Consider the following 27672-nt stretch of genomic DNA (forward strand, 5'->3'; position numbering starts at 1 on the left):
CCATCTCATGGACATTTCAATGCTCAATGCATATAATATGTACCAAATAAAGACTGGTAGACCACCGTATGGTGAATTTTGTTTGTCTGTTGTCAGACAACTCATAATGAAGTACCAGGTAACAACACCTGCAATACAACATGGTCCTCGAATTCCTCAGGATATACCCAAGCGTTTGAGGAGAGGTGATCATTTCATAATATAGCTTCCTTCAACTCAAAAGAAATTTGCTCAGAAGAGATGCATTGTCTGTGCACAAACAAAACGACGGCAACAAAGACGCAAAGACACTCGGTTTGTGTGTGAGGAATGTAAGGTGCCTCTGTGCATGGTGCCTTGTTTCAAGGAGTTCCACAAGCTCCAGCAGTTCTAAAACCATGTCCAGTGATTGTAAATATATAAATATATGATAGAACATTAGTATTATACAATATTTGTGCATGTTTATTGTAATAAAAAACAGTGGTAAACAATATGATAATAACTTTAGTGTGGTTATTGTGTTCAATACAGTGAGTTTATATATATCAATTATATACAGTATTGGTCTCTCAGGCCCCAAATATTAGTAGGAATAGAAAAAAATTGGAAAAGAAAAGAAAAAAACAACTAAAACAACAAAATAATATAATACGCGTATGTGGAATTCGTCGATGTTGCCACCACCACATCATTTTCTATAAACTTCTTGGCACTGTATCTCGGTAAGTACTGATCAGATTCTTATTTTTTTTTTGTTTTATTACCTTCACAAAAATATGCTCTTTAATTCTGTAAGAAATTTTTTTTTTTTTTTTTTTTTTAAAAATTTCTTGGACACTGGTGTGTGACTTCAGATTTTGGCCTTGGACCCTGAAAGGGTTAATCCTGACTCTCTCATTGACTTCTTGACGACTGATTTACTCCACAAATTCTGATGATACCTTTCGCACTCCCCTCAGCCCTTTCTAGCTCAGTCTTTTGCTACCCTTTACCCTTTCACCATCCACTGCCCCGCTGTTCTCCGTAACCTATTACTCATCTATCTCCTTTTTGCCACCTGATGCCCTTGCTCCCTTCCTGCCCTGCAGTGCTGTATAGCCCTTGTGGCTTAGCGCTTCTTTTTGATTATAATAATAATAAGGTGAGCATCCAACACCAACTTCTTGGTCTTGTCTCTGTAACTACAGGTCCTAAAAAAAAAATTTTTTTTTTTGGTCTTATTACACACAAAAATTACCCTCTTTAATTTAATTTTTTCTTTTTTATATTCAGAGCACTGGGCGAGTGAACGTAGATCTATGTATGGACAGTTAACAGGTTAAGGATTGGGAGGTCTTGGAGCTCAAGGGAATCAAGAACCTTGCGAATGTTTGGTGCATAAATATATTGTAGGGAAATATAATAATAGCATTTACTTAGCCTAACAATACTGCTTCCTTAACCTATTGAACCATGAACAATCATAAAACACATGAAAACATCGTAAAATACTGTACTAGTGCCAGCCCTTTGGTAAAGAAGGTGAGAAAGACTATGGAATTCAAGAAAGAATTCGTAGCAGAGTACCAAACTGGAGGAGGAAGAGAGAGGGGAGAACGTGTGATACTAAAGCAGCACGAGTTGATAAAAGCTATAGCGCCAGCCAGATAAAGTGCCATTAACTGTGTACCAAGTAAGTTAAACGATTAATCGATAGAAAAAGGACAGGACGAACCTAACTCCTCAAATGTTCTTGGAGTTATATAGGGAGACTGACAACACCGCCTCTGCTGCCTCCTCAACCATCACTATGCACGGCTTATGCTCTCAGTGGCCCTTATACACCCAACAACAATTCAGCAACACTCGTGACATACTTAATGGCATATTTTATTCATTCTAGAGTATATATCATGTTTCTTGTTATTAATATTGTTTATTATGTCATATTAGATGAATTGTGATAGATAAATAAGCCGTAGAGTTGATATTAGTGTCATATTGAAAGACCATCTTGTCCTATCTCCAAGCAAACTCTGCTACTGCCACGAAAGTGGAAAACACGAATGTTGAGGGAGACCTGTAAGTGGTAGAATGACAGTACCACTGCAGGAATTGAGAGAGGGATGTTTTTTTTTTGTCACAGGAATGGCATCTATGGCTGTTAGGAGAGAAAGATCATGAGCTTGGCTAGCATTTTGCACTGTGACAATGTGTGCACCACTCTTGAGAGCATGAAACGGAATATTACGACCAACATGGCGTAGGAGTGCCATGCTGATACTATATTCAGAAAGATATTCTGAAGATGTCGGTTGTTGAGTGAAAATCTTTGTCCATTGTGTACTATAATGCGTAGTATGTAAAGGGAGTGAGTGTTGTGTTGTGTTTTTTTCTGAGTAGAATGAGTCAGTCGAAATAACGTCATCAGAAGGTCGTGGTCATTCAGATAAAGGACCTGAGGTGGTCCGTGCTGAGGTGAGCACGTGATCCGAAAACAATCGCACTGTATCGGGAGAAGCCAGGTCAGAGGTGTCAAAGGAGTCAGGCCAAGCCTGTGTGTCCAGAGCATGGGACTAAATGTCACCCACAGAAAATACAGGAGCAGTAGAAAGGTCCAAGGAATGGTCTGGTAAAAAGGCAGGGTCGTCAAGGGGTGCTGCTACAGGAAGGGGCCGAGGAGGAGGAGGTACATTGGCTTGGGATTCCATGATTAAAGTCTCTCTTTTCTTAAGAAAAAAGGCAGGGTCGTCAGGGGGTGCTGCTACAGGAAGGGGCCGAGGAGGAGGAGGTACATTGGCTTGGGATTCCATGATTAAGTCTCTTCTTTTCTTAAGAAAAAAAAAAGAACAAAGAAAAAAAAAAGAAAAAAAGAGGGGGAGTGTGGAGGGGCAGCTCCCAGGGAAAAAGGACTGAAAGTCTCCCCTTCCATGCCCAAGAGGACAACCTCAGCGCAGCTGGTAGTGCAGATACGGTGTGGAACCCATGCCATACCCTACTCTTCAAGCCAGTAAACCAGCAATCTGAGATAGCAACCTTGCATCTACCAAGCCACCACCTCCTGGAATCCGACAGGCAGGCTACAGAGATACACTAGTCACATGAAAGACTTCCGAAGCCTCCCCCTCCTGGTAGATTGGAGGAATCGAGATCTCTAGATGATCCAGATTCCACAGCAAATTACACTACCATCAAGGACCTTAATGGAAGGAGATGTACCCCGGAACACCTTCTCAGGATTAGGAATCATAAAGCCTAAGGGAACAACCTCAAAGGCAGAAACAGAAAAGAGAAAGTGGAAGGATGGGGAGAGCAGGAAAGGGAAAGGAGTGATGGGGAGAATGGGATAGGGAAGGGAGGAAATTAGGTTCAGCCTGAGGAAGATCAAAGGGCCTAATTCCTCAGACTGATAATCTCATCATCGTACCAAGAAGCCCCTCTTGAAAAGGAAGATTTCCATAAAATTTCATACTTTCGGTGTCATTCATTTATTTTTTTTATTATAGAAAATTCTTGGACCCTGTTGACATTTGAGATAGAGGGTCTGAAACTCTCTCAAAGGGGTTAACAAATGTTTCTCTCACATACCCTCTCATATCTGCCCACCTACCCACACATACATACTGTCATACTCACCTCTCTCACAAACAACTCATACCTGCTCAATCACCTTCTGCTTCCTCAGATTTTCACAATGCATGCATATAATAACCGTATCTTCAAAAAAATAAAAATTCTAGTACAAAATATAAAACAATACCTTTATAAAGGTAACATTAAAACTTCTTCAAGCGCAGTAAGAAAATTTTATTTAGTGACCCAGTAACACTTGCTCTGCCCAAAGCTTACGGAATGGGTAAATGGAACATGATACACACAATCACCTATCATGAAAGTGAGGTCTTAAACTGCACAAACTCACTCTTACACAGGTGACAGTAAATATAACTTTCCACTTACTCATAAAACTGAGACTGTGAGGGATTCCAAATATGAGCTGTGGTAGCATGTGTTACAAATATTGTACAGAGTGGTAGGCTACAGGTGTGGTAGGCTACACTTGTGGAACATCTGTAGTGCAAATGTGGTACAAAAGTGCATTAGTAATCAGCGGAGAAACAAAGTGTACAAGGATAAAACTCATTATAAAACTACATATGTAAAATCTAAGTGCCTGGTATTTATAAACATGATTTAAAAAAAAAATCTTTGGTAAGGAATGAAAAGGGTGTAACTTATTTATATTCTAAGTAAAAGCAACACTTACAGAACACTGGAATGATACCCATCATTTGCTGTAACAACCACATGTGCTTTATTGAACTGTAGGGATTATTAACACTGATAACAACACTCAGCTTTGTAATTTGTTGGTTAATTTAGCATCAATGACAGTTTCATGCATTTTTAAATATTTATTTATTCATTGTCTATTTATAAATAGCATGAAATTTTACAAATAAAAATATCTAAGTTTCAATGCATTATTTTTGTAATTCAATAGAATTTACATAAATTTAACAGTGAAATTATACATGGAAAAGTCATTAATGTTGTGCCTTTAACAGTTTAAAAACCAAACTGTGGATCGGACAAGTGTCAAAACATTGTTGGCTTGCTTTTTATGGCATCAAACTGAAAACTGTTTAAAGCAAGCATTAAACTGCAGAAAAAACTCTCAAAACATTTTAATGGAATACCAATCATGTGACTCTTAGATATTATCAATGTAACTATTTAATCCATTTGACAATTTCAGTATATGTTAAAAATAATAAATATGCCCAAAGTTTGAAGCACCATAAAATACAAACTAATGAATTCATAAAATAACAACTGTTAATAGTTCTTAAATGTGACTTAAAAAGATTAGCATTAAATAAAAAATAACTAAAAACTATAATATGAAATGCTTTGCTCTGAACAGTTTACACATCTGCACCATCCAAACATGCCACTAAACGCCATGTGGGTGACTAGTGCCTTATGTTCAACTTCCAGACCATACCCTGAGTATGCCCTAGCTAGTGCTCTCTTGAATAATATTTGGACCGGAAAGGGTAATATGAACTTTATATTAACAAGGGCATTATCAAGGTAGGTTCTGCAACTTGAGCTTTAGTACTCTTGAGTACAAATCAGGAATATTTTTTTTTATTCGTACCCGTCACAAGAACAGCTAAATGCTAACTTTGTACTCACTTTTGATGGCACAAATTACAGTTGGTGGTTCCAAAAATTTAGCACACGTCATATAAAATTCATCTATGAAATAAAAACTCTATTCTCTTTACATTAAAAACACTTTCAAAAAGCATTCCATTCACATTTGGAAAAGGTGAAGCCAAAATACATATGTACAAGTAAATAACATTTACAAAGAGATGAATCCAGTTTTGTTGTGAAACTGCCATATTTGCATCTTGGTTACCAAGGTTACCATAATTGGTTGTAGTAGGTTCTATGGTTTAATCGTTGGTTGTGTGTGAAATGAGCAGTGTGAAATTTCTATCAAAAGAACACATAGCACTGCTATGGTCTATGAAACTAAGAGACTGACAGCAAAATATTTAAATATAATTTTTAACTATAACATCCCCTTGAACTAGTTTACTTGAGCCCTGAAAAAATGTGATCTTTTAAAAAGACCATCCATCTATCACAAAATTTAGGCACACTGATGGTATTATTAATTTTTATTGCTCACTTGCAGCTGTTTAGTGTCCAGCAGACGTCAAGTAGTATAAAGCACAGGCCAGGCTTTTCTACAGTAGAGCATCACAATTGGTGCACTGTGACACTAATACTGTCCCATGAACTAATGCAAAGGCATAGCCCAAGTGGCACATGTACTATGGCAGTAACAATGGCACCGGCTTTACTGTGAGCAATATTGACCTATGATCACAATACTGCCCTGTGAACTATAGCTGCCACTATACTGCTGTCATCACATTCACCCCCCTAGCTTAATCCTTGCTACAATTTCAGAATCTTGGATTTAACATCAAATAATATTTTAAATTTTAATGACAATGCTTTTCAAAAAACACTTAAACAGAAAAAAATTCAACCACCTAGTAGCACCATTTGGTCATTTTTCTGTGTAGTGTCAAAAAGTTTCTTGTTTAGAGATCCAATTCCATTACAAGATGCTGGCAGTTACATGTAGTTAAAACTTTTTTTGTTTTTGTTTGAACAGATTCACACACTTTCCCCTGGAGCCTCAATGCCCTGCAAGACCAGGAATACTTGTTCTCACTATAGAACTGGACTTGTTCATACATATAACCATAATACTTTTGATAATCCATGATTGTGTACATATATTGTAGCTATGAGACACACATTCCCACATTCTAAAATAGGAATTCTCAAACTGTAAGGTAATTAGTCCTCACAAAGGATCCCACTAGAGCAAACAACTGTTAACAATACAGAGTACAACCTGTACATTCAGTAGATCTATCTACATATCTATATCCACCAGGCCTCCTCTTGTATGATGGCCAATATAACATCTTAAAATACTATAGTGATCATAGTATTTAGCAGATATCAAGTAATATATCACATCCTCTATCATCCTCAGATCCACAAGAAGAAATGGTGATATACTGCAGAAAAACAATTCTGCATTTATCTGAAGGGAATAACTTGAACATTGTTATTACCCTGACTGAAATTGTTTTCGTAAAAGAGTTTGTAAAATTTGTATTTAGTTGAATTATGATGAATCTAGTGAATGTACTGCTTCTTGTTATATTACAAAGCATGTGGCAAGCGCAGTGATTGTGTGCCAGCTTTTCCAATTATGTAGTCAAGCACCTAAGTACAGCACCTGAAAATGATCTACGTACTTCAATTTTGACACTTTCCCAGGGAACCTGTGTATAGTGGCTACTTCTTGAAGTTCGGTTACATTACTGTAACCTCTTGTATATCCAGAAGGTCCTGTTCCATGAGGACAATTTTACACATTTCCCATAACTGACAATTATTAGTTATTTTAGAAGATATGTGGCTCAAAATCACTGACCTTGTCACAAAATTGTCAAGAATCACAAAAGTAAAATGCAAAAGGTGATATTACACATCTACTTAAAATTATAGGAATCAGTGCATGATTATGCCAAATGCACTCCGAGGTCTCTAGTTTTCCCATAATAATTACCTGTACTGTACCAAATTCTACAATACCTTTCTTGGTAAACAGGCATTATCTAAAACCATGCCAATTTAGGCTGGTAAACAAAGAAAAGTAACTTTGTCACCAGCTTAAAATATGATTCCTCAAGAAGGCATTGCAAAATTTAACATCAATCCATCATTGGCTCCTATCAGACAATAACACATCCCCAGTATGCTGAGATTTCTACTTACTATACATAAGGGATCATATGAGGTATGTCAGGCTAGTTTCAAAGTTTAGAAAAACTCATGAAAACACAACAAACATTATTTATGGTTATACCCAGCACAGCTCATCCCTTGTAACATTCTACATTACCAGCTGTTAAATAACTCTCAAATTATAAAAACAAATTAATGGCAACATCAGATTATATCAAAAAGGAGTTTAATGATTATTGTAACAAGTGCAACTGGAAACCTTAATGCATGTGTTTAGGTTGCGGCCGTCTCCAGCTGACCCGCAGTACTGATCGTGGCGCTGGAGGGTATTTGAGGAACCTTCACCAGGGATTTGCTGAGGAACTTCAAGGACTCGGGGGGCACCTCCAGGAGGGTTTCAGTAGACAAACTTAGCCTAAGCAGTTTCAGTTGAGGAACACATCACATCAGCATACAAAGTATACTCTCAGTTGAGGGACATTTTCTGAATATTATTTTTTCTTTTAGAGCAATTAAGTCATGCCATGATAATAATGAACTTCTCACAGAGAAAACATAAATAATTAATCATAGCAAGATCAGAGATACTATTCAGTTTTACTGAAAGCTATAATAAATTTGACTTTTATTTCATTTTCAACGCTCCTTTAACCCAGTTAATCTCTACAACAACTCTGGACCACTGGCATATTCTACTGAATATGTATATTCATAATAAAATAACCTATTAACCCAAATGCTGCACTTCATTAATTCTATTTGGGTTTAAAAAAATCAGTGCCATTGCTGCAAAGTAGTTTTTCAACATTTTGCTGCAAGAGACAGATAGCAATGATTATGGAGATTACAAGACTGAGAAGAAGACAGCTGCATTCCTGGAGGGCTTCAGTTGAGGTACTTGCGACATCTTCGGGTGCCACACGTGCAGGGAATCTTGTCCTCCTCGATAGGAAACTTATAATCATAAGTAAGTTCCTCTCCACGAAGGATCCTCCGAAGGGCAAATATGATAATATGTTTTTTGCCAAGGATGTCCACCACACGTGAATAACAATTAGGCTGAAAAGTATACATAGAGATGCAATTAATATATTACGTACGCTGAACTGTACATTAAATTTGAATTAACTCAATGGCATTTCTCTGAAATCAGATGCAATAGTTAGTTCAGCTTCAGGCCTTGCATAAATGAGTTTGTGCAGACCATAATACCAATCAACTCTGCTGTATGACATGACTAAATTTATGGCTCATGTTAAGAATCTTCAAATTAACAGTTACAGCACAGTCATTTACCTTGTAGAAAAATCTGACTATAATTATCCTGAATAAAATATCTAAGAGTATCACAACTCCTCTCTTGTTTACTACTATAATAATGATCTAAAAAACAAAGTGAAAATTAAGGAAATACAACTAAAAAGAAAAGAAAAAGCTCTAAATATTTTAAGATATATGTAGATAATACACCAAGGTAGTAGATCAATTGTATTTGGCAATCCACTGTGAAAAGTAACAAAATAACAAAGGGGGATAATCATACATCCAGATATATTCCTTTTATCTAACACATTCATACTGCAGCTTTGGTACATTTTCTTTGCCTTCATATTAACATTTCAATAACTGCTACTGCAGCTTTGTCTTTTCCAGTAGAGTTGCTAGGGCTGGTGTCACCCGGGGCGGCATCTTTGGCGTCACCACCAAGAAATCCAAGGGGAGGGGTATGGGGGGGGGGAAGTAAACTCCACTTACGTCACTACTGCATGCCCAGCCAGTGACTAATGTTCAGCAATGAGAACACTTAACCCTTTTAGGGTCCATGCCATGGATCTACGGCTTTACACTGAGGGTCCAAACCGTAGATCTACGCCATAAGCTCAGCTCACTCTGATAAGCTGTGAGTGGTAAATTTGGGCCTAGATATGAGAGAATACATCTATGTGGTATGTGTGCGCTACATAAAACAAATCCTGCAGCATACAGTGCATAATGAGAGAAAAAACTGAGACCGTAATTTTCGATTAAAACAGCGACTTTGCAGTGTTTTTTCGTATATTTTTTATGCTTGTATTTGTTATTTCTTGGTCTCATTTGATAGAATGAAGATAAATTACAGAAATAGAGATGATTTTGATTGGTTTTAGTACTGGAAATGGCTTAAAACTGAGCTAAGTAGCGGAAATGTTAAATTTTTGCCGATGTTCAAGAGTAAACAAATGACCTCACACGTCTAGGACACACCAGTTGGTGGGTCTAATATACATTCACAAATGTGGTGATATTATTTATACAATTATTACAATATTGTATAACAGTAAATCTTCTATTTTTTTGGTTTGAATAAAAATTCATTATGTGAATAAAAAATCAAAATGGAATTCATTTGTAAAGCCTGAAAACATAACTAATGAACAGAGGAAATGTTAGTTTAGTGCCAGAGATGCCTGCATTGTTTATTCTGGACCCTATTTTGAAATTAGAATATTTTGAACTTTGCATTAAATTGGCCAAATTACCAATTTCCGAACACTTTATTTTGTAGTTGAAACAGGTGACTTGGCGAAGTCTTGTGCTCAATCGATAGAATAGAAGTAAGGCTAGTGAAATAGCTAAGAATTTGGTCGAATGGAATAATGTAATGGGGAGAAAAGGGGAGTCAAAGTCGGCAATATCACCGATGCGTAAATATCGCCGACACACCAAAATACGCAAGAGCATAATTTCGTCAATTTTCCATCAAATTTCGTACTTTTTGTTTTATTACCTTCATGAAAAGATTCTCTACCATTTCATAAGAAAAAATAAGAAAATTATTTTTTGAAAATTCTTGGACACTGGTGTACACTTTGAAATTTGGCCTCTGGACCCTGAAGGGTTAACCCTTTTAGGGTTTCAGCCATACTAGTACGGCTTACGCACCAGGGCTTTTGACGTGCTAGTATGCCTAAATTCTAGCGCCCTCAAATCTAGTGAGAGAAAGCTGGTAGGCCTACATATGAAAGAATGGGTCTATGTGGTCAGTGTGCGCAGTATAAAAAAATCCTGCAGCACACAGTGCGTAATGAGAAAAAAAAAACTTTGACCGTGTTTTTGGATTAAAACAGCAACTTTGCACTGTATTTTCGTATGGTATTTATTGTTGTATTCTAGTTTTCCTGGTCTCATTTTATAGAATGGAAGACATATTACAGAAATTGAGATGATTTTGACTGGTTTTAGAATGAAAAGTACCTTGAAATTGAGCTCAAAGCAGCAGAAATGTTTGATTTTTACCAAAGTTCAAAAGTAAACAAATCATGCCAAGCGTCCAATACACATCAGCTGGTGAGTCTAATATTCTTTCACAAGTGCGCTGATATTATTTATACCATTTCTACACTAATGCAATAGTCTACATAACAGTAAATCTTCTATTTTTTTGTCAGAATAAAAATTCAAAGTGGAAAGCCAAAGAAATATAAGAGGGGCCTGGGGATGTGACTAATGAACAGAAGAAATGTTATTTTAGTGCCAGGAATGTCTTTCTTGTTTATTCTGGATTCTATTCGGAAATTGGTATCTTTTGAAATTTGTGTGAAATCGGCAAAATTGCTAAATTCTGACCACTTTATTGGATAGTTGAAATTGGTAAATGGGTGGTTTCTTTTACTCATTCGATATTACTGTTATTATAATTAAAAAGAAGCGCTAAGCCACAAGGGCTATACAGCGCTGCAGGGTAGGGAAGGAAGCGAGGGTATTGGGCGGCAGAAGGGGGGAGGGATGATCAGTAGGTTACAAAAAACAGCGGGGCAGGGGATAGTGCGGGGGTAGAGGGTAGCAAGAGATTGAGGTAGAAAGGGCTGAAGGCATCAGAGTTTGTGAAGTAAGTCAGTTGTTGTCAAAAAGTCAACGAGAGAGTCCGGATGAAAGGTGGGTCCATCAGCAAGAAGGGAAGGTAGAGAGCAGCGGAGCGAAGACGACGACGGAGGTAAATTCTGTGTGCTCGTTGATAAAGTGGGCAGTCCAACAGAATGTGGCTGACTGATAATGGAGCCTGACAATTCTCACAGAGAGGAGCAGGGTGCCTCTCCATGAGATATCCATGAGTAAGATGAGTATGGCCAATGCGAAGACGGGAGAGAGTAGTCTCCCAACCTCGACACTGGTGATAAGAAGACGGCCAGTAACCTATACTCGGTTTAATAGATTGAAGTTTGTTAACGAGCACAGTAGACCAACGTTGTTGCCATCGGGTGTGAAGGTGGGTAGCTATTGCAGCAAAATAGTCCGTAAATGGAATACCTCTGTTTGAAACTGGTAGGTCATGTACTGCTGACCGCGCAGCAGTGTCTGCCTGTTCATTGCCCTGTACGTCAAAATGACCAGGGACCCAACAAAAAACAATATCTTTATGCTTGGTAAAGATGCGGCGTAGCCAAAGTTGGATAAGGAGGACTAAGGGGTGAAGTGCATCAAATTTCTGTATAGCCTGTAAAGCACTAAGGGAGACTGAGACAACCACAAATGATGACACAGGCATAGATGCAATACGGATAAGTGCTGCAAGAATGGCATACAATTCAGCAGTAAAAATACTAGACGAAGATAGTAAATGCCCTCGTACGACGCTGTCCGGAAACACTGCTGCGAATCCTACGCCGTCAGAAGACTTAGAGCCATCTGTGTACACTACAATGGCATGAGAATGAGAGTGGAAGTGGCCAAGAAAAAGAGAGCGGGAAGCGACTGTAGGCAGTTGGGCTTTCGAGCAAGGGAGAGAGAAAGAACAGACTCGAACAGCCGGAACTTCCCAGGAGGGTAGGGAAAAGTGAGATGCTACATGAACATAGAAAGGTGGTAAATGAAGAGAAGATAAGAGTGAATGTAGGCGAAGAGAGAAAGGACGGAGTAAAGAGGGGCGGCGAACAAATAAAGAATGTCTACTAATATCAGTGACCATTCTATAAATGGAAGGATTGCGGAGATCATGAGAGCGTACATAGTAGCAAAGGCAATAAGCATCACGGCGATCGGATAAGGATGGAACGTTCGCTTCTGCATAGAGGCTCTCAATAGGGGAAGAGCGAAAAGCACCAAGGCATAAACGTAATCCTTGATGATGAATGGGGTTAAGGCTAGAGAGAGTAGCAGGAGAGGCCACTGAATAGATCTGGTCACCATAATCAAGTTTCGATAAAATGAGGGTGGAATGTAGGCGAAGGAGAGTTCGACGGTCAGCTCCCCATGAAAGATGAGCAAGGGTTTTGAGAAGGTTCAGCCGGCTGTGACAAGTTGCCTTCAGAGAGGTAATGTGAGGTTTCCAGGATAACCTACGGTCAAAGAGGAGGCCCAGAAACCTGACTATCACGTTCAGGGATACGGGAGCCATAGAGGTACAAAAGATGATAGGAGATGACAGAGCGTCTAGTGAAAGTAATTTGGCGAGTTTTGGTGCTAGATAATTTAAACCCAGGTGTGGTGGCCCAATTGGAAACACGGTCGACCACATGCTGGAGAGAAACTGTAATGAGGTGACAGTCAGCGCCTGCACAGGCAATAGCGAAGTCATCAACATAGAGTGATGACCAAATATTTGATGGAAGACTAGAGACCAAATCATTTATAGCAAGGAGAAAAAGTGTTGTGCTCAGAACACATCCCTGGGGGACACCTTCAGCTTGGATAAAGTCCGGGGAGAGCACATTATTAACCCGAACACGGAAATGTCTGTCAGTTAAAAAGTTAAGGAAGGATTGTAGATTGCCTCGAAGGCCTAAGGAGTGGGCTTGGGCCAAAATATTATACCTCCAAGTTGTGTCATATGCCTTCTCAAGGTCAAAAAATATGACAATAACTGAGTGGTTATTCGCAAAGGCATTACGAACATATGTATCCAAGGGTAGTAAGGAGTCTATGGTAGAACATCCCTTACGAAAGCCATATTGACGAGTGGAGAGACTGTTGTGCGTCTCTAAATACCACACTAAATGTCTATTTACCAGGCGTTCCATCACTTTGCAAACTGCACTGGTAAGAGCAATGGGACGATAGTGGGAGGCTTCATGTCCCGTAGTGCCTGGTTTGCGGAAAGGGAGAACAATGACAGATTTCCACAGCTGTGGAAGAACTCCTTGTGACCAAATAAGACTGAAAAGGCATAATAGGACTGCAAGGGCTGACTGATGTAAATGTAGCATACGAATATGAATGTCGTCGGGCCCAGCTGCCGATGATCGGCAAGCTGAGAGTGTTGCCGCCAGTTCTTGAAGTGTAAAAGGCACATTATACTGTTCTTCTCTAAGAGACGAAAAGTCCAAGGGTGCTAACTCTCTGGCAGACTTTGTGGAAAGAAACGAGGGGCATAGATGGAGCCCCTGAGAAATACGGACCAGATGACCGCCAATTTCATTGGCAACATCTAGTGGGTTTGCTATATCAACACCGGCAACCTGCAGAACAGGAGCCGGGTCAGGAGAATATTTACCACTCAGTTTTCGTACTTTTTTCCAGACTGCACTCATAGAGGAAGCAGAGGTGATGGTGGAGACATAATCTCGCCAGCAAGTGCGTTTAGCGTCACGGATGACACGGCGAGCGATCGCATGCTTTTGCTTAAAATCAAGAAATCTCTCCGTGGTTCTATTGTACCGGTACCTGCCCCATGCAGCGCGTTTCAAACGTACTACACGAGCACAAGCAGGAGACCACCAAGGCACGCATTTCTGAGAATGCCTGCCCGAAGTTTGGGGTACAGAATGAGAAGCTGCGGTTAAAACGGAGGATGAGAAGAGGTGTAAAAGCTCATCAATGGAGGACGAAGAAGGAACCTCACTAAAAACAGTTAGTTGTGAGTAAAGGTTCCAATTTGCCTGATCAAATTGCCAGCGTGGGATACGAAGAGGTGGTGAATATGAAGGGGAAGTAAGAATGATTGGGAAATGATCGCTGTCATGTAAATCCGGGAGAACAGACCAGGTGAAGTCTAATGCGGCGGAGGAAGAGCAGATTGAGAGATCGATGCAAGAGTGTGTGAGAGTCCGAGGATCAAAATGGCTGTGAGTACCTGTATTTAAAACATGGAGGGGGTGGGTAGCAAGAAAAGCCTCTAACTGAATGCCACGGGAATCACAGTGAGACCCCCCCCCCAGAGGAAATGATGGGCATTAAAATCGCCAAGTAACAGAAGCGGTGGCGGTAATGACAAAACAAGAAAGGCAATATCCGGTATAGATAATGCCCGAGAAGGAGAGAGATATAAAGAACAGAGCGTATACCACCTATGCAAGTGGATACGGGCTGCTGTGTACTGCAGCGAAGTACGAACAAATAGCTGATGGTACGGAATATCAGTGCGTAGAAGAAGGGCACTTTCATTAAAGGTCCCATCAGGAAAAGGATCTGAAGAATACAATAAATTATAGCCTGAGATGGGATAGATAACAGCAGAGTGTAATTTTGGTTCCTGTAAGCGAACACCAACAGGGGAAAACTGGGAGAGTAACATCTGAAGCTACCTCCGATTACCCGAGGCCGCGTTTATTCCACTGTAAATAGGCCATGATTGGCAATGATAAAGATACCTGAAATCCACAGGTAAGGGTTCCTATGGACTAGAGGGGTTAGAAAAGTCCACATGCGGAGGCAGCGGAAAACGTTCAAGCAGCGAAGGAACGGTGCGCTGTGAAGAAAGGAGTTGCGCAGATGGAGGAGAGGAGAGAGAAGGAACAGAGGGTGGATCAGTGTCCATTGCTGGTTTGGTCTCTGCAATATATTCAGAGATTGCTTCAAGTGTTTCGGAATTCAGAGACGTCGTATGGGAGACAATACTGGAGATGGTAGGGGGAGGATGAGTAAAGATTAGAACTGTAATGGACTGTACCAAGGTAGGGGAGGGGGGGGGGCAAAAGGGTGGAGGGAACTGGAGAAGAAGTGCGGAAGGGGACAGAAGAGGCAGAAACCTGGTAGGTGGCAGAAGAGGAAGAAACTTGGGAGGGAACAGGGGAGGAAGGTACAGTACAAGGAGGAGGGTGAACCTCTACACTTGTAACAGAGCCAGTGAGAGGGGAAGAACCAGGTACAAAGACAGGGAAGGTAAAATGAAGAGGTGGAAGAAGGGAAGGAGGGGTTAAAGGACCTTTTTTAGACTTCTGCGAGGTAGAGGGACGATTGGGAGGTGTCGTACGAGATCTCGTCGATACTGAGGCTTGTGAGGGAGAACACAGAAGCGAGAACAGACTGAGGCATTGAAGTAGGGACGTCTGAGCCTAGGACAGCAAAAGAATTAGATACAGGAGTGACTATGGGAGAGGTAATCACAGAGGAGGCTGCAGAAGATGGGACCCCAGAAGTGGGGGGGACATTTTGAAACACGGGAATAAGAAACACAAGGTAGTCTCCCTTGGAGGCAGAGATGAGACACTGCCATGGCATAAGGGAGACCTTCTGCCTCTTTGAGGCAAAGGAAAACATTCAAGTAGCGAAGGAACGGTGCGTTGTGAAGAAAGGAGTTGTGCAGATGGAGAAGAGGAAAGAGAAGGAACAAAGGGTGGATCAGTGTCCATTGATGGTTTGGTCTCTGCAATATATTCAGAGATTGCTTCAAGTGTTTCGGAGTTCAGAGACATCGTATGGGAGACAATATTGGAGATGGAAGGAGGAGGAGTTTGAGTAAAGATCGGAGCTGTAATGGACTGTACCAAGGTGGGGGGGGGGGCGAAAGGGTGGAGGGAACTGGAGAAGTGTGGGAGGGGACAGAAGAGGCAGAAACCTGGGAGGTGGCAGAAGAGGAAGAAATGTGGGAGGGGACAGGGGAGGAAGGCACAGTACGAGGAGGAGGATGAACCTCCACACTTGTAACAGAGCCAGTGAAAGGGGAAGACTCAGGTACAGAGACCAGGAAGGTAAAATGTGGAGGTGGATGAAGAGAAGGAGGGGTTAAAGGAGATTTTTTGGGCCTCTGAGAAGTAGAGGGACGATTGGGAGGAGGTGTCATACGAGGTTTTGTCGATACCGGGGTTTGTGAGGGAGGACACGAAGAAGTGAGGACAGACTGAGGAGTTGAAGTAGGGACGTCTGAGAATTAGATACAGGAGTGACTATGGGACTGGCAATCGCAGATGAGGCTGCAGAAGATGTGACCCCAGAAGTGGGGGGACGCTTTGAAACACGAGAATAAGAAACACGGGGCAGTCTCCCTTGGAGGCGGAGATAAGAAACCGCGATAGCATAAGGGAGACCTTCTTCCTCTTTGAGGCAACAAATTTCCCGCTCATTTAAGTAGACTTGGCAATGGCGAGAGTACGAAGGGTGAGCCTCATGACAACTGAGGCAAGAGGGAGTTCGACTGCAAGACGTATTAGAATGGTCATCGGCACCACAAACTGAGCATTCGGCTATAGATCTGCAATATTTTGCTGGGTGGCCAAATCGCCAGCAATTCCTACACTGTTGCGGTGTAGGGATCACCTTCCGAACTTGTAACCGATGTCCTGCTACATAAACAGAGGATGGGAGTTCACAGCTGTCAAAAGTTAAACAAGCCACATTGCAAGGGTATCATCTTCGCCCGCGGGCAGGAAGAACATAAGTGTCTACCTTGAGAATTGGGAGATCTTGGAGTTCCAGCTGTTCGAGAATGTCAGTGCCACATGTCTGGAAATTCTGTTGGACTATGGTATGGGGCAGAATAACAGTACCACTACAACAATTGAGGGAATGATGTTTTTCGATAGTGATAGGAATAGTATCGATATGTGAAAGAAGAGAAAGATCATGAGCTTGAGTAGAATTCTGGACTGTGATGATGCGCGTACCACTCTTAAGAGCATGAAAGGAAATATCTCTACCAACGTGGCATAGGAGCGCTTTGCCAATACTATGGTTGGAAAGATAGGCAGTAGAAGAAGTCGGTCTTAATGCAAAGAATTTAGTCCATTGTGTGGTCTGAAACTGAGTGTGGAGAGGGAGTGCATGACGTGCCGGTCTTTTCTGAGTAGAAAGGGAAGGTAACGAAGTAACATCATTAAGAGATTGTCGTTGACGTTTAGAAGTGGGACCAGAGTCGGTCCAATGTGGGATGGACTGGCGATTCAAAAATCGCCGCACCATAGAGGGAGAAGCCGGAAGCATAGTTAAAGGAGAGCGGAGGTCAGACAAATCGAAATAGTCAGTGGAAGCCCCGGTACCTGAAGCGGATGAGGAAACAGCACCAGCAAGAGGTACAGGGGCCTTAGGAATGTCCGAAGAGTGGCCAAAAGACGAGGCGAGGTCAGAACGGGGTGCGGCAACAATAAGGGGCCCGGGGGTAGTGGGGTCATGGATCGGGTACTCCATGGTTAGGTTGCTTCTTTCTTTTTGTTTTTAAGAAAAAAAAAAAAAAAAAGAAAGAAAAGAAAATAAAAATAAAAAAAAAAGAAAAAAAGGGGGGACCAGGAAGGGATAGTTCCTAGGAGGAATGAAAGGGCCAGAAATCTCCCTCCGAGCCCAAGAGGACCTCAGCACTGCAAGTAGCACAGATGCAGCATGGAACCCGTGCCATAACCTACCCATCATGCCAGTAAACCAATCTGGGATAGAAACCTCAAATCTGCCAAGCTACCTCGGTAGACAAAAGAGAAGGTGGCCGGATATCCGCCACAAAGCATACCTCCTTCGGCCACCACCCCCGGAATCCGAAAGGTGGCTTCCAGACATACACCCGTTGCCCGAAAGACACCCAAAGCCACCCTCCGGAATACCGGAGAGGGATCGGGACATCCCCAGGCGATCCAGATTCCACGGCAAACTACGCCACCACCAAGAACATCAATGGAATGGGATGGACCCTGGTACCCTTTACCCTACCCAGGAACTAGCACGCCTGTGGGAAAAATCCCAAAGGCCAAAAAAGGAAGGGCAAAAGGGAGGGGTGGGGAGGAGGAGGAGGAAAGGAAAAAGGGGAGGATGGGAGAGGGAAGGGGGATTGGGGGGTAATTAGGTTCGGTCTGAGGAAGGAGACCGACAGGTCTAATTCCTCAGACCAAGAGCCTCTTCACCATGCCAAGGAGCCCCCCTTGAAGAGGATCAAAATCAATGATTTTTCCTATATAGGCCTATTTGTACTCTGTAATCATATGAGAGGCTATGCAGAAATGAAGGATTCTTCTCATATGTTGTTGTAGCACTGTTTTATGCATTATTGTTACCTTCTCTAGAGGTTCTATGGTGTCACCCGGGGCAGCCCCTCCCCCCCCTTACAACACCACTAGTCTTTTCCTGTTTCTTTTGTCCCACTTTTCCTCTTGTACAGTGGACCCCCGCATACCACTCGCTTTTTTCGCAAAAATTTTGCCTCGCATACCGCCCAAAAACCTGCTCACCGCCCTTCGTCCGAGACGCGTCCAATGTGCGGCCTGAGCCACGCTCACATGTTCCGCCGGTGGCATTGTTTACCAGCCAGCCTCCACGGTAACATCCAAGCGTACAATCGGAACATTTCGTATTATTACAGTGTTTTTGGTAATTTTTTCTGGAAAATAAGTGACCATGGGCCCCAAGAAAGCTTCTACTGCTAACCCTACAGCAATAAGGGTGAGAATTACTATAGAGATGAAGAAAAAGATCATTGATAAGTATGAAAGTGGAGTGCGTGTCTCCGAGCTGGCCAGGTTGTATAATAAACCCCAATCAACCATCGCTACTATTGGTGGTACAGCTGCTGCTGTACCACCGTCAGCTGCTGCTGCACTGTCAGCTGCTGCTGCTGTTGTACCACCGTCAGCTGCTGCTGCTGCTGTAGCATCATCTGCTGCTGCTGTAGCATCGTCTGCTGCTGCTGTAGCATCGTCTGCTGCTGCTGTAGCATCGTCTGCTGCTGCTGTAGCATCGTTTGCTGCTGCTGTAGCATCGTCTGCTGCTGCTGTAGCATCGTTTGTTGCTGCTGTAGCATCGTCTGCTGCTGCTGTAGCATCGTCTGTTGCTGCTGTAGCATCGTCTGTTGCTGCTGTACCACCGTCAGCTGCTGCTGCTGCTGTAGCACCGTTGTTGGTGTGGCTTATTGAGAATACCAAGAAACAATTAACCCCAGAGGATTTGCCACCCAGGATAACCCAAAAAAATCAGTGTCATCGAAGACTGTCTAACTTATTTCCATTGGGGTCCTTAATCTTGTCTCCCAGGATGCAACCCACACCAGTCGACTAACACCCAGGTGAACAGGGAAAAATGCCTGGAACTAGTGCTCATATTGGTGAATTTAAAGCCAGCAAAAGTTGGTTTGAGAGATTTAAGAATCGTAGTGGCATACACAGTGTGATAAGGCCTGTTCTGGAAGAAAATGCCAAACAGGACCTACAGTACTCAGGAGGAAAAGGCACTACCAGGACACAGTGTCTCATCAGTCATTGCTGCATCTTCAATAAAGGTAAGTGTCATTTATTCTTCATTTAGTAGAGTAGTACATGCACAATATATATTGTGCATGTACTACTCTACTATTGTGCATGTATCCTTCTCTTTGTGTGTAGGAAAATGTATATTTCATGTGGTAAAATTTTTTTTTCATACTTTTGGGTGTCTTGCACGGATTAATTTGATTTCCATTATTTCTTATGGGGAAAATTCATTCGCATACCGAACATTTCGCATAACAATCAGCCCTCTTGCACGGATTAAAGTCGCTATGCGGGGGTCCACTGTATATCTCGACATTATTAATACGTTTATAAACTTTCATATGAACAAAAATGTGCTAATGATGTCTCAATTTCAATACTGAATATTGTGCTGAAGATTGCTCAACTATGTACCCACTACAGTGGACCCTCGCCTTACGAACGCCTAGCGATACATTTTAACGCAAAAATTTTGCCTCGCCTAGTGCTAAAAAACTCGCTCAACACGATTCGTTCGAGACGCGTCCACGTGCGGCCTGAGCCCGCCTCACTTGTTCCGTGGGTGCCAGTGTTTACAAGCCAGCCACCGCGGTCGCTTCCAAGCATACAATCGGAAAATTTCATATTATCACAGCCTTTTTAGTGATTGCACCTGCAAAATAAGTCACCATGGGCCCCAAGAAAGCTTCTAGTGCCAACCCTACAGCAAAAAGAGTGAGAATTACTATGGATATGAAGAGAGAGATCATTGCTAAGTATGAAAAGCAAAAAGCGATTATGAGGTTAAAGTTGCAAGAGAATCGAAGACTAACCCAAAAGGATTCTTTCAGGTATACAGAAGTAAGATCAGGGACAAGATAGGCCCACTCAAAAGTTCCTCGGGTCAGCTCACTGACAGTGATAAGGAAATGTGTAGAATTTTTAACACATACTTCCTCTCAGTTTTTACACAGGAGGATACCAGCGATATTCCAGTAATGATAAATTATGTAGAACAGGACGATAATAAACTGTGCACTATTAGGGTCACAAGTGACATGGTCCTTAGGCAAATAGATAAATTAAAACCTAACAAATCCCCAGGCCCTGATGAACTGTATGCAAGGGTTCTAAAGGAATGTAAAGAGGAGCTTAGCACACCTTTGGCTAATCTTTTCAACATATCACTACAAACTGGCATGGTGCCAGATAAGTGGAAAATGGCAAATGTGATACCTATTTTCAAAACAGGTGACAGGTCCTTAGCTTCGAACTATAGACCAATAAGCCTAACCTCCATAGTGGGAAAATTTATGGAATCAATAATTGCCGAGGCAGTTCGTAGCCACCTTGAAAAGCATAAATTAATCAACGAATCTCAGCATGGTTTTACAAAGGGGCGTTCCTGCCTTACGAATTTATTAACTTTTTTCACTAAGGTATTTGAGGAGGTAGATCATGGTAATGAATATGATGTTGTGTATATGGACTTCAGTAAGGCTTTTGACAGGGTCCCACATCAGAGACTATTGAGGAAAATTAAAGCACATGGAATAGGAGGAGAAATTTTTTCCTGGATAGAGGCATGGTTGACAAATAGGCAGCAGAGAGTTTGCATAAATGGGGAGAAATCAGAGTGGGGAAGCATCACGAGCGGTGTTCCACAGGGGTCAGTGTTGGGCCCCCTGCTGTTCACAATCTACATAAACGACATAGATGAGGGCATAAAGAGCGACATCGGCAAGTTTGCCGATGACACCAAAATAGGCCGTCAAATTCATTCTGACGAGGACATTCGAGCACTCCAGGAAGATTTGAATAGACTGATGCAGTGGTCGGAGAAGTGGCAGATGCAGTTTAATATAGACAAATGCAAAGTTCTAAATGTTGGACAGGACAATAACCATGCCACATATAAACTAAATAATGTAGATCTTAATATTACGGATTGCGAAAAAGATTTAGGAGTTCTGGTTAGCAGTAATCTGAAACCAAGACAACAGTGCATAAGTGTTCGCAATAAAGCTAATAGAATCCTTGGCTTCATATCAAGAAGCATAAATAATAGGAGTCCTCAGGTTGTTCTTCAACTCTATACATCCTTGGTTAGGCCTCATTTAGATTATGCTGCACAGTTTTGGTCACCGTATTACAGAATGGATATAAATTCTCTGGAAAATGTACAAAGGAGGATGACCAAGTTGATCCCATGTATCAGAAACCTTCCCTATGAGGATAGACTGAGGGCCCTGAAACTGCACTCTCTAGAAAGACGTAGAATTAGGGGGGATATGATTGAGGTGTATAAATGGAAGACAGGAATAAATAAAGGGGATGTAAATAGTGTGCTGAAAATATCTAGCCTAGACAGGACTCGCAGCAATGGTTTTAAGTTGGAAAAATTCAGATTCAGGAAGGATATAGGAAAGTACTGGTTTGGTAATAAAGTTGTGGATGAGTGTAACAAACTCCCAAGTACCGTTATAGAGGCCAGAACATTGTGTAGCTTTAAAAATAGGTTGGATAAATACATGAGTAGATGTGGGTGGGTGTGAGTTAGACCTGATAGCTTGTGCTACCAGGTCGGTTGCCGTGTTCCTCCCTTAAGTCAATGTGACCTGACCTGACTAGGTTGGGTGCATTGGCTTAAGCCGGTAGGAGACTTGGACCTGCCTCGCATGGGCCAGTAGGCCTTCTGCAGTGTTCCTTCGTTCTTATGTTCTTATGAAAGTGGAGTGCATGTCTCCGAGCTGGCCAGGTTGTACACAAAACCCCAATCAACCATCGCTACTATTGTGGCCAAGAAAACGGCAATCAAGGAAGCTGTACTTGCAAAAGGTGCAACTTTGTTTTTGAAACAGAGATTGCAAGTGACAGAAGATGTTGAGAGACTGTTATTGGTGTGGATAAACAAAAAACAGATAGCAGGAGATAGCATCTCTCAAGTGATCATATGTGAAAAGGCTAGGAAGTTGCATGACGATTTAATTAGAAAAATGCCTGCAACTAGTGATGATGTGAGTGAATTTAAGGCCAGCAAAGGTTGGTTTGAAAGATTTAAGAATCGTAGTGGCATACATAGTGTGATAAGGCATGGTGAGGCTGCCAGTTCGGACCACAAAGCAGCTGAAAAATATGTGCAGGAATTCAAGGAGTACATAGACAATGAAGGACTGAAACCTGAACAAGTGTTTAATTGTGACGAAACAGGCCTGTTTTGGAAGAAAATGCCAAGCAGGACCTACATTACTCAGGAGGAAAAGGCACTCCCAGGACATAAGCCTATGAAAGACAGGCTTACTCTATTGATGTGTGCCAATGCTAGTGGTGATTGCAAAGTGAAGCCTTTATTGGTGTATCACTCTGAAACTCCCTGAGTGTTCAGGAAAAACAATGTCCTCAACGCTAATTTGTGTGTGCTGTGGAGGGCAAACAGTAAGGGATGGGTCACTAGGGACTTTTTCTATGACTGGTTACACCATGCATTTGCCCCCACTGTGAAAAATTACCTAATTGAAAATAAATTAGACCTTAAGTGCCTCCTGGTATTAGACAATGCTCCTGGTCATCCTTCAGACATGGAAGAGCGACTTTCTGCAGAAATGAGCTTCATTAAGGTCAAGTTTTTGCCTCCTAATACCACTCCTCTCCTGCAGCCCATGGACCAGCAGGTCATTTCCAACTTCAAGAAACTGTACACAAAAGCTATGTTTGAAAGGTGCATTGTAGTGACCTCAGAAACTCAATTGACTCTAAGAGAGTTTTGGGGAGATCACTTTAGCATCCTCAATTGTGTAAACATTATAGGTAAGGCTTGCGAGGAAGTGACTAAGAGGACCTTGAACTCTGCTTGGAAGAAACTGTGGCCAGAATGTGCAGACAAAAGGGATTTTGAAGGGTTTGAGGCTAACCCTGGGAATCCTATGCCAGTTGAGGAATCCATTGTGGCATTGGGGAAGTCCTTGGGGTTGGAGGTTAGTGAGGAGGATGTGGAAGAGTTGGTGGAGGTGGACAATGAAGAACTAACCACTGATGAGCTGCTAGATCATCTTCAACAGCAAGAGGCCACACCTGAGGAAACTGCTTCAGAGGAGGGGATAGAGAAATTGAGGAAGTTGCCTACTCCAAAGATTAAGGAAATGTGTGCAATGTGGCTTAAAGTGCAAACCTTTCTTGATGAAAATCACCCTCACACAGCTATTGCAAGCTGTGCTGGTGACTATTACACTGACAATGTTGTAAAACACTTTAGGAATGTCATAAAGGAATGGGAGGTACAGGCCTCTATGGACAGATATGTTGTGTGACAGAGGTCCAGTGACTCTCAAGCTGGTCCTAGTGGCATTAAAAGAAGAAGGGAAGTAACCCCGGAAAAGGACTTGACATCTCAAGTCCTAATGGAAGGGGATTCCCCTTCTAAACACTATCAACACTCCCCTCCTCCCATCCCATCAATCATCACCAGATCTTCAATAAAGGTAAGTGTCATGTAACTGTGCATGTCTTCTTCAGTTTGTGTGTATTAAAATTAATATTTCATGTGGTAAAATTTTTTTTTGTTCATACTTTGGGGTGTCAGAAACAGATTAATTTTATTTCCATTATTTCCTATGGGGAAAATTAATTCGCCTAACGATAATTTCGCCTAATGTTGAGCTCTCAGGAACGGATTAATAGCGTTAGGAGAGGGTCCACTGTACTTCAAAAACAAGTGGTTCAAATTTCATTGCTTTGAATACTAAACTGTAATACAGTGGAACATCTACTTACAAGTGCATCCATGTGAGAGTTTTTCCAGACATGAGCAGTCACTTGGTTGATTTTTTGCTTCCAGTCACGAACAAAATTTCCAGAAGAGAGAAGGCCTCAAGGGAGGTTCTGTGATGCTGGTGAGAGCATCTTGCTCTTGATCTAGGGAATTGGATCTCTGTTTGTTGGACTATCTCATTGAAACTTGGGCAATGTATGATGGAAAGGCACTTCTTAACGTACACCAAAAATGAAAGAAATCAGACCATAAACAATATAGTTCACTTCTCAGTCATTAGCCTCCCCTTAGTGGTATATTTTCGTATGGTTTTTATGGTTGTATTCTCGTTTTTTTGGTTTCATTTGATAGAATGGAAGATATACTACAGAAATAGATATGATTCTGATTGGTTTCACGATGAAAAGTACCTTGAAACTGAGCTCAAAGTAGCAGAAATGTTCGATTCTCCGGCGATGTTCAAGAGTAAATAAATGACGTCACAGTCCAATACCTGTCCAAATGGCACTGCCTCTCAACCTTCACATATTGGAAAGCTCTTCAACACGCTAGCAAAAGTGGGAGCAGACATCATGAGGTAGCAGTGGCAGACAACATGAAGCAGCAGTGGCAGACACCATGAAGCAGCAGTGGAAGACAACATGAGGTAGCAGTGGAAGACAACATGAGGTAGCAGTGCCAGACAACATGAAGCAGCAGTGGCAGACATCATGAGGTAGCAGTGACAGACAACATGAAGCAACAGTGGCAAAGTGTAACATTAAGAGTGTGGCAATTAAGAGTGTGGCAATTAAGAGTGTGGCAATTAAGAGTGTGGCAATTAAGAGTGTGGCAATTAAGAGTGTGGCAATTAAGAGTGTGGCAATTAAGAGTGTGGCAATTAAGAGTGTGGCAATTAAGTGTAGCATTAAGAGTGTAGCACTTATAAGTCACTCTGACTTTTTTGGGTTATCCTAGGGTCTCTACACATGTAGTCAGGAGCAGGAATGGCCTCTGTGGTGGCCCTATAAACCCCAACAACAACAACGGCCGCTGTCACCACCACTAGCCACATACGTAATGACATGTATTTTATTCATCCTAGTGTATATGTTTCTATTTTATTAATATTGTTTATTATGTCATATTAGATGAATTGTGATAGATAAATAAGCTGCAGAGCTCATAGAAGGGAAATTACTGAAGTATTTTGTTGTGTCTGGAATTCCACTGGAATGGATTAATTCCATTTCAATTAATTTAAATGAGGAAAACTTACTCTGCAAATGAGCAAATCCAGATGCGAGCAAGATCACGGAATGGATTAAACTCATAAGTAGAGGTTCCACTGTACTTCATATTGTAAATTGTTTAAATTGTTCTATTGTAAAACTATAATGCTTCAAAATTGTAATGTTCAAATTTCATCGTTTTAAATACTCAATTGCACTTCATACTGTAAATTGTTCTATTGTAAAACTATAATGCTTCAAAATTGTAACGTTCAAATTTCATCGTTTTAAATACTCAATTGCACTCCATACTGTAAATTGTTCTATTGTAAAACTATAATGCTTCAAAATTGTAATGTTCAAATTTCATCGTTTTAAATACTCAATTGCACTTCATACTGTAAATTGTTCTATTGTAATATGTACTGTAATATTCATAAAATAATTCAAAACTGTAATTATTCACTATTACACTTCTCAACTAGACTTATTAAAGCCATATAGCATTACCTATTAATACTCAAGTCTCTGTACTCAATGTAATCATCTAATGACCATTTAATCTGTTAAAGCCTAATTAATCTTAAGTTAATTTTAAGTTTGCCCAAAATGCTCTGCATGCAAGGGGCTTTTGGCATGTACTCAACTACAGTGGACCCTTGGTTATTAGCCAATTTGGATTTTGGCCACTTTTCTGGCCAAAATTATTATTATTATTATAATCAAAAAGAAGCGCTAAGCCACAAGGGCTATACAGCGCTGCAGGGTAGGGAAGGAAGCAAGGGAATTGGATGGCAGAAGGGAGGGGGGATGATCAGCAGGTTACAGAAAACAGCGGGGCAGGGGATAGTACGGGGGTAGAGGGTAGCAAGAGATTGAAGTAGAAAGGGCTGAAGGTATCAGAATTTGTGAAGTAAGTCAGTTGTTGTCAAAAAGTCAATGAGAGAGTCCGGATGAAAGGTGGGTCCATCAGCGAGAAGCGAAGGTAAAGAGAGAGCAGCGGAGCGAAGACGACGACAGAGGTAAATTCTGCGTGCTCGTTGATAAAGTGGGCAGTCCAACAGAATGTGGCTGACTGATAATGGAGCTTGGCAATTCTCACAGAGAGGAGCAAGACGCCTCTCCATGAGATATCCATGAGTAAGACGAGTATGGCCAATGCGAAGACGGGAGAGAGTAGTCTCCCAACCTCGACACTGGTGATAAGAAGACGGCCAGTAACCTATACTCGGTTTAATAGACTGAAGTTTGTTGCCGAGCATAATAGACCAACGTTGTTGCCAACGGGTGTGAAGGTGGGAAGATATTGCAGCAAAATAGTCCGTAAATGGAATACCTCTATAAGAAACTGGTAGGTCATGTACTGCTGACCGCGCAGCAGTGTCTGCCTGTTCATTGCCCTGTACGTCAACATGACCAGGGACCCAACAAAAAACAATATCTTTATGCTTGGTAAAGATGCGGCGTAGCCAAAGTTGGATATGGAGGACTAAGGGGTGAGGTGTATCAAATTTTTGTATAGCCTGTAAAGCACTAAGGGAGTCTGAGACAACCACAAATGATGACACAGGCATAGATGCAATACGGATAAGTGCTGTAAGGATGGCATATAATTCAGCAGTAAAAATACTAGCCGAAGATAGTAAATGCCCTTGTACGACGCTGTCCGGAAACACTGCTGCGAATCCTACGCCGTCAGAAGACTTAGAGCCATCTGTGTACACAGCAATGGCATGAGAATGAGAGTGAAAGTGGTCAAGAAAAAGAGAGCGGGAAGCGACCGTAGACAGTTGGGCTTTCGAGCAAGGGAGGGAGAAAGAACAGACTCGAACAGCTGGAACTTCCCAGGGGGGTAGGGAAAAGTGAGATGCTACATGTACATAGAAAGGTGGTAGTTGAAGAGAAGACAAGAGCGAATGAAGGCGAAGAGAGAAGGGACGGAGTAAACAGGGGCGGCGAACAAATAAAGAATGTCTACTAATATCAGTGACCATTCTATAAATGGAAGGATTGCGGAGATCATGAGAGCGTACATAGTAGCGCA

At 41.6% G+C, this 27672-nt stretch overlaps 1 protein-coding gene across 2 annotated transcripts in view; it reads right to left on the reverse strand.

Annotated features, from left to right (window-relative positions):
• Positions 1-3753: 3753 nt before the first annotated feature.
• Positions 3754-27672, reverse strand: part of LOC128694295 (histone-lysine N-methyltransferase 2B-like) — a 124895-nt gene continuing 100976 nt past the window's right edge. For both annotated transcript variants that reach the window (XM_070091871.1, XM_070091873.1), the window contains one exon: positions 3754-8373. In XM_070091871.1, coding sequence (XP_069947972.1) covers positions 8070-8373 — 304 coding nt within the window. In that variant the 3' untranslated portion in view covers positions 3754-8069. The remainder of the gene's footprint in view (positions 8374-27672) is intronic.

This window comes from Cherax quadricarinatus, chromosome 3 (assembly GCF_038502225.1).
Source record: "Cherax quadricarinatus isolate ZL_2023a chromosome 3, ASM3850222v1, whole genome shotgun sequence".
Taxonomy (NCBI): Eukaryota; Metazoa; Arthropoda; class Malacostraca; order Decapoda; family Parastacidae; genus Cherax; species Cherax quadricarinatus.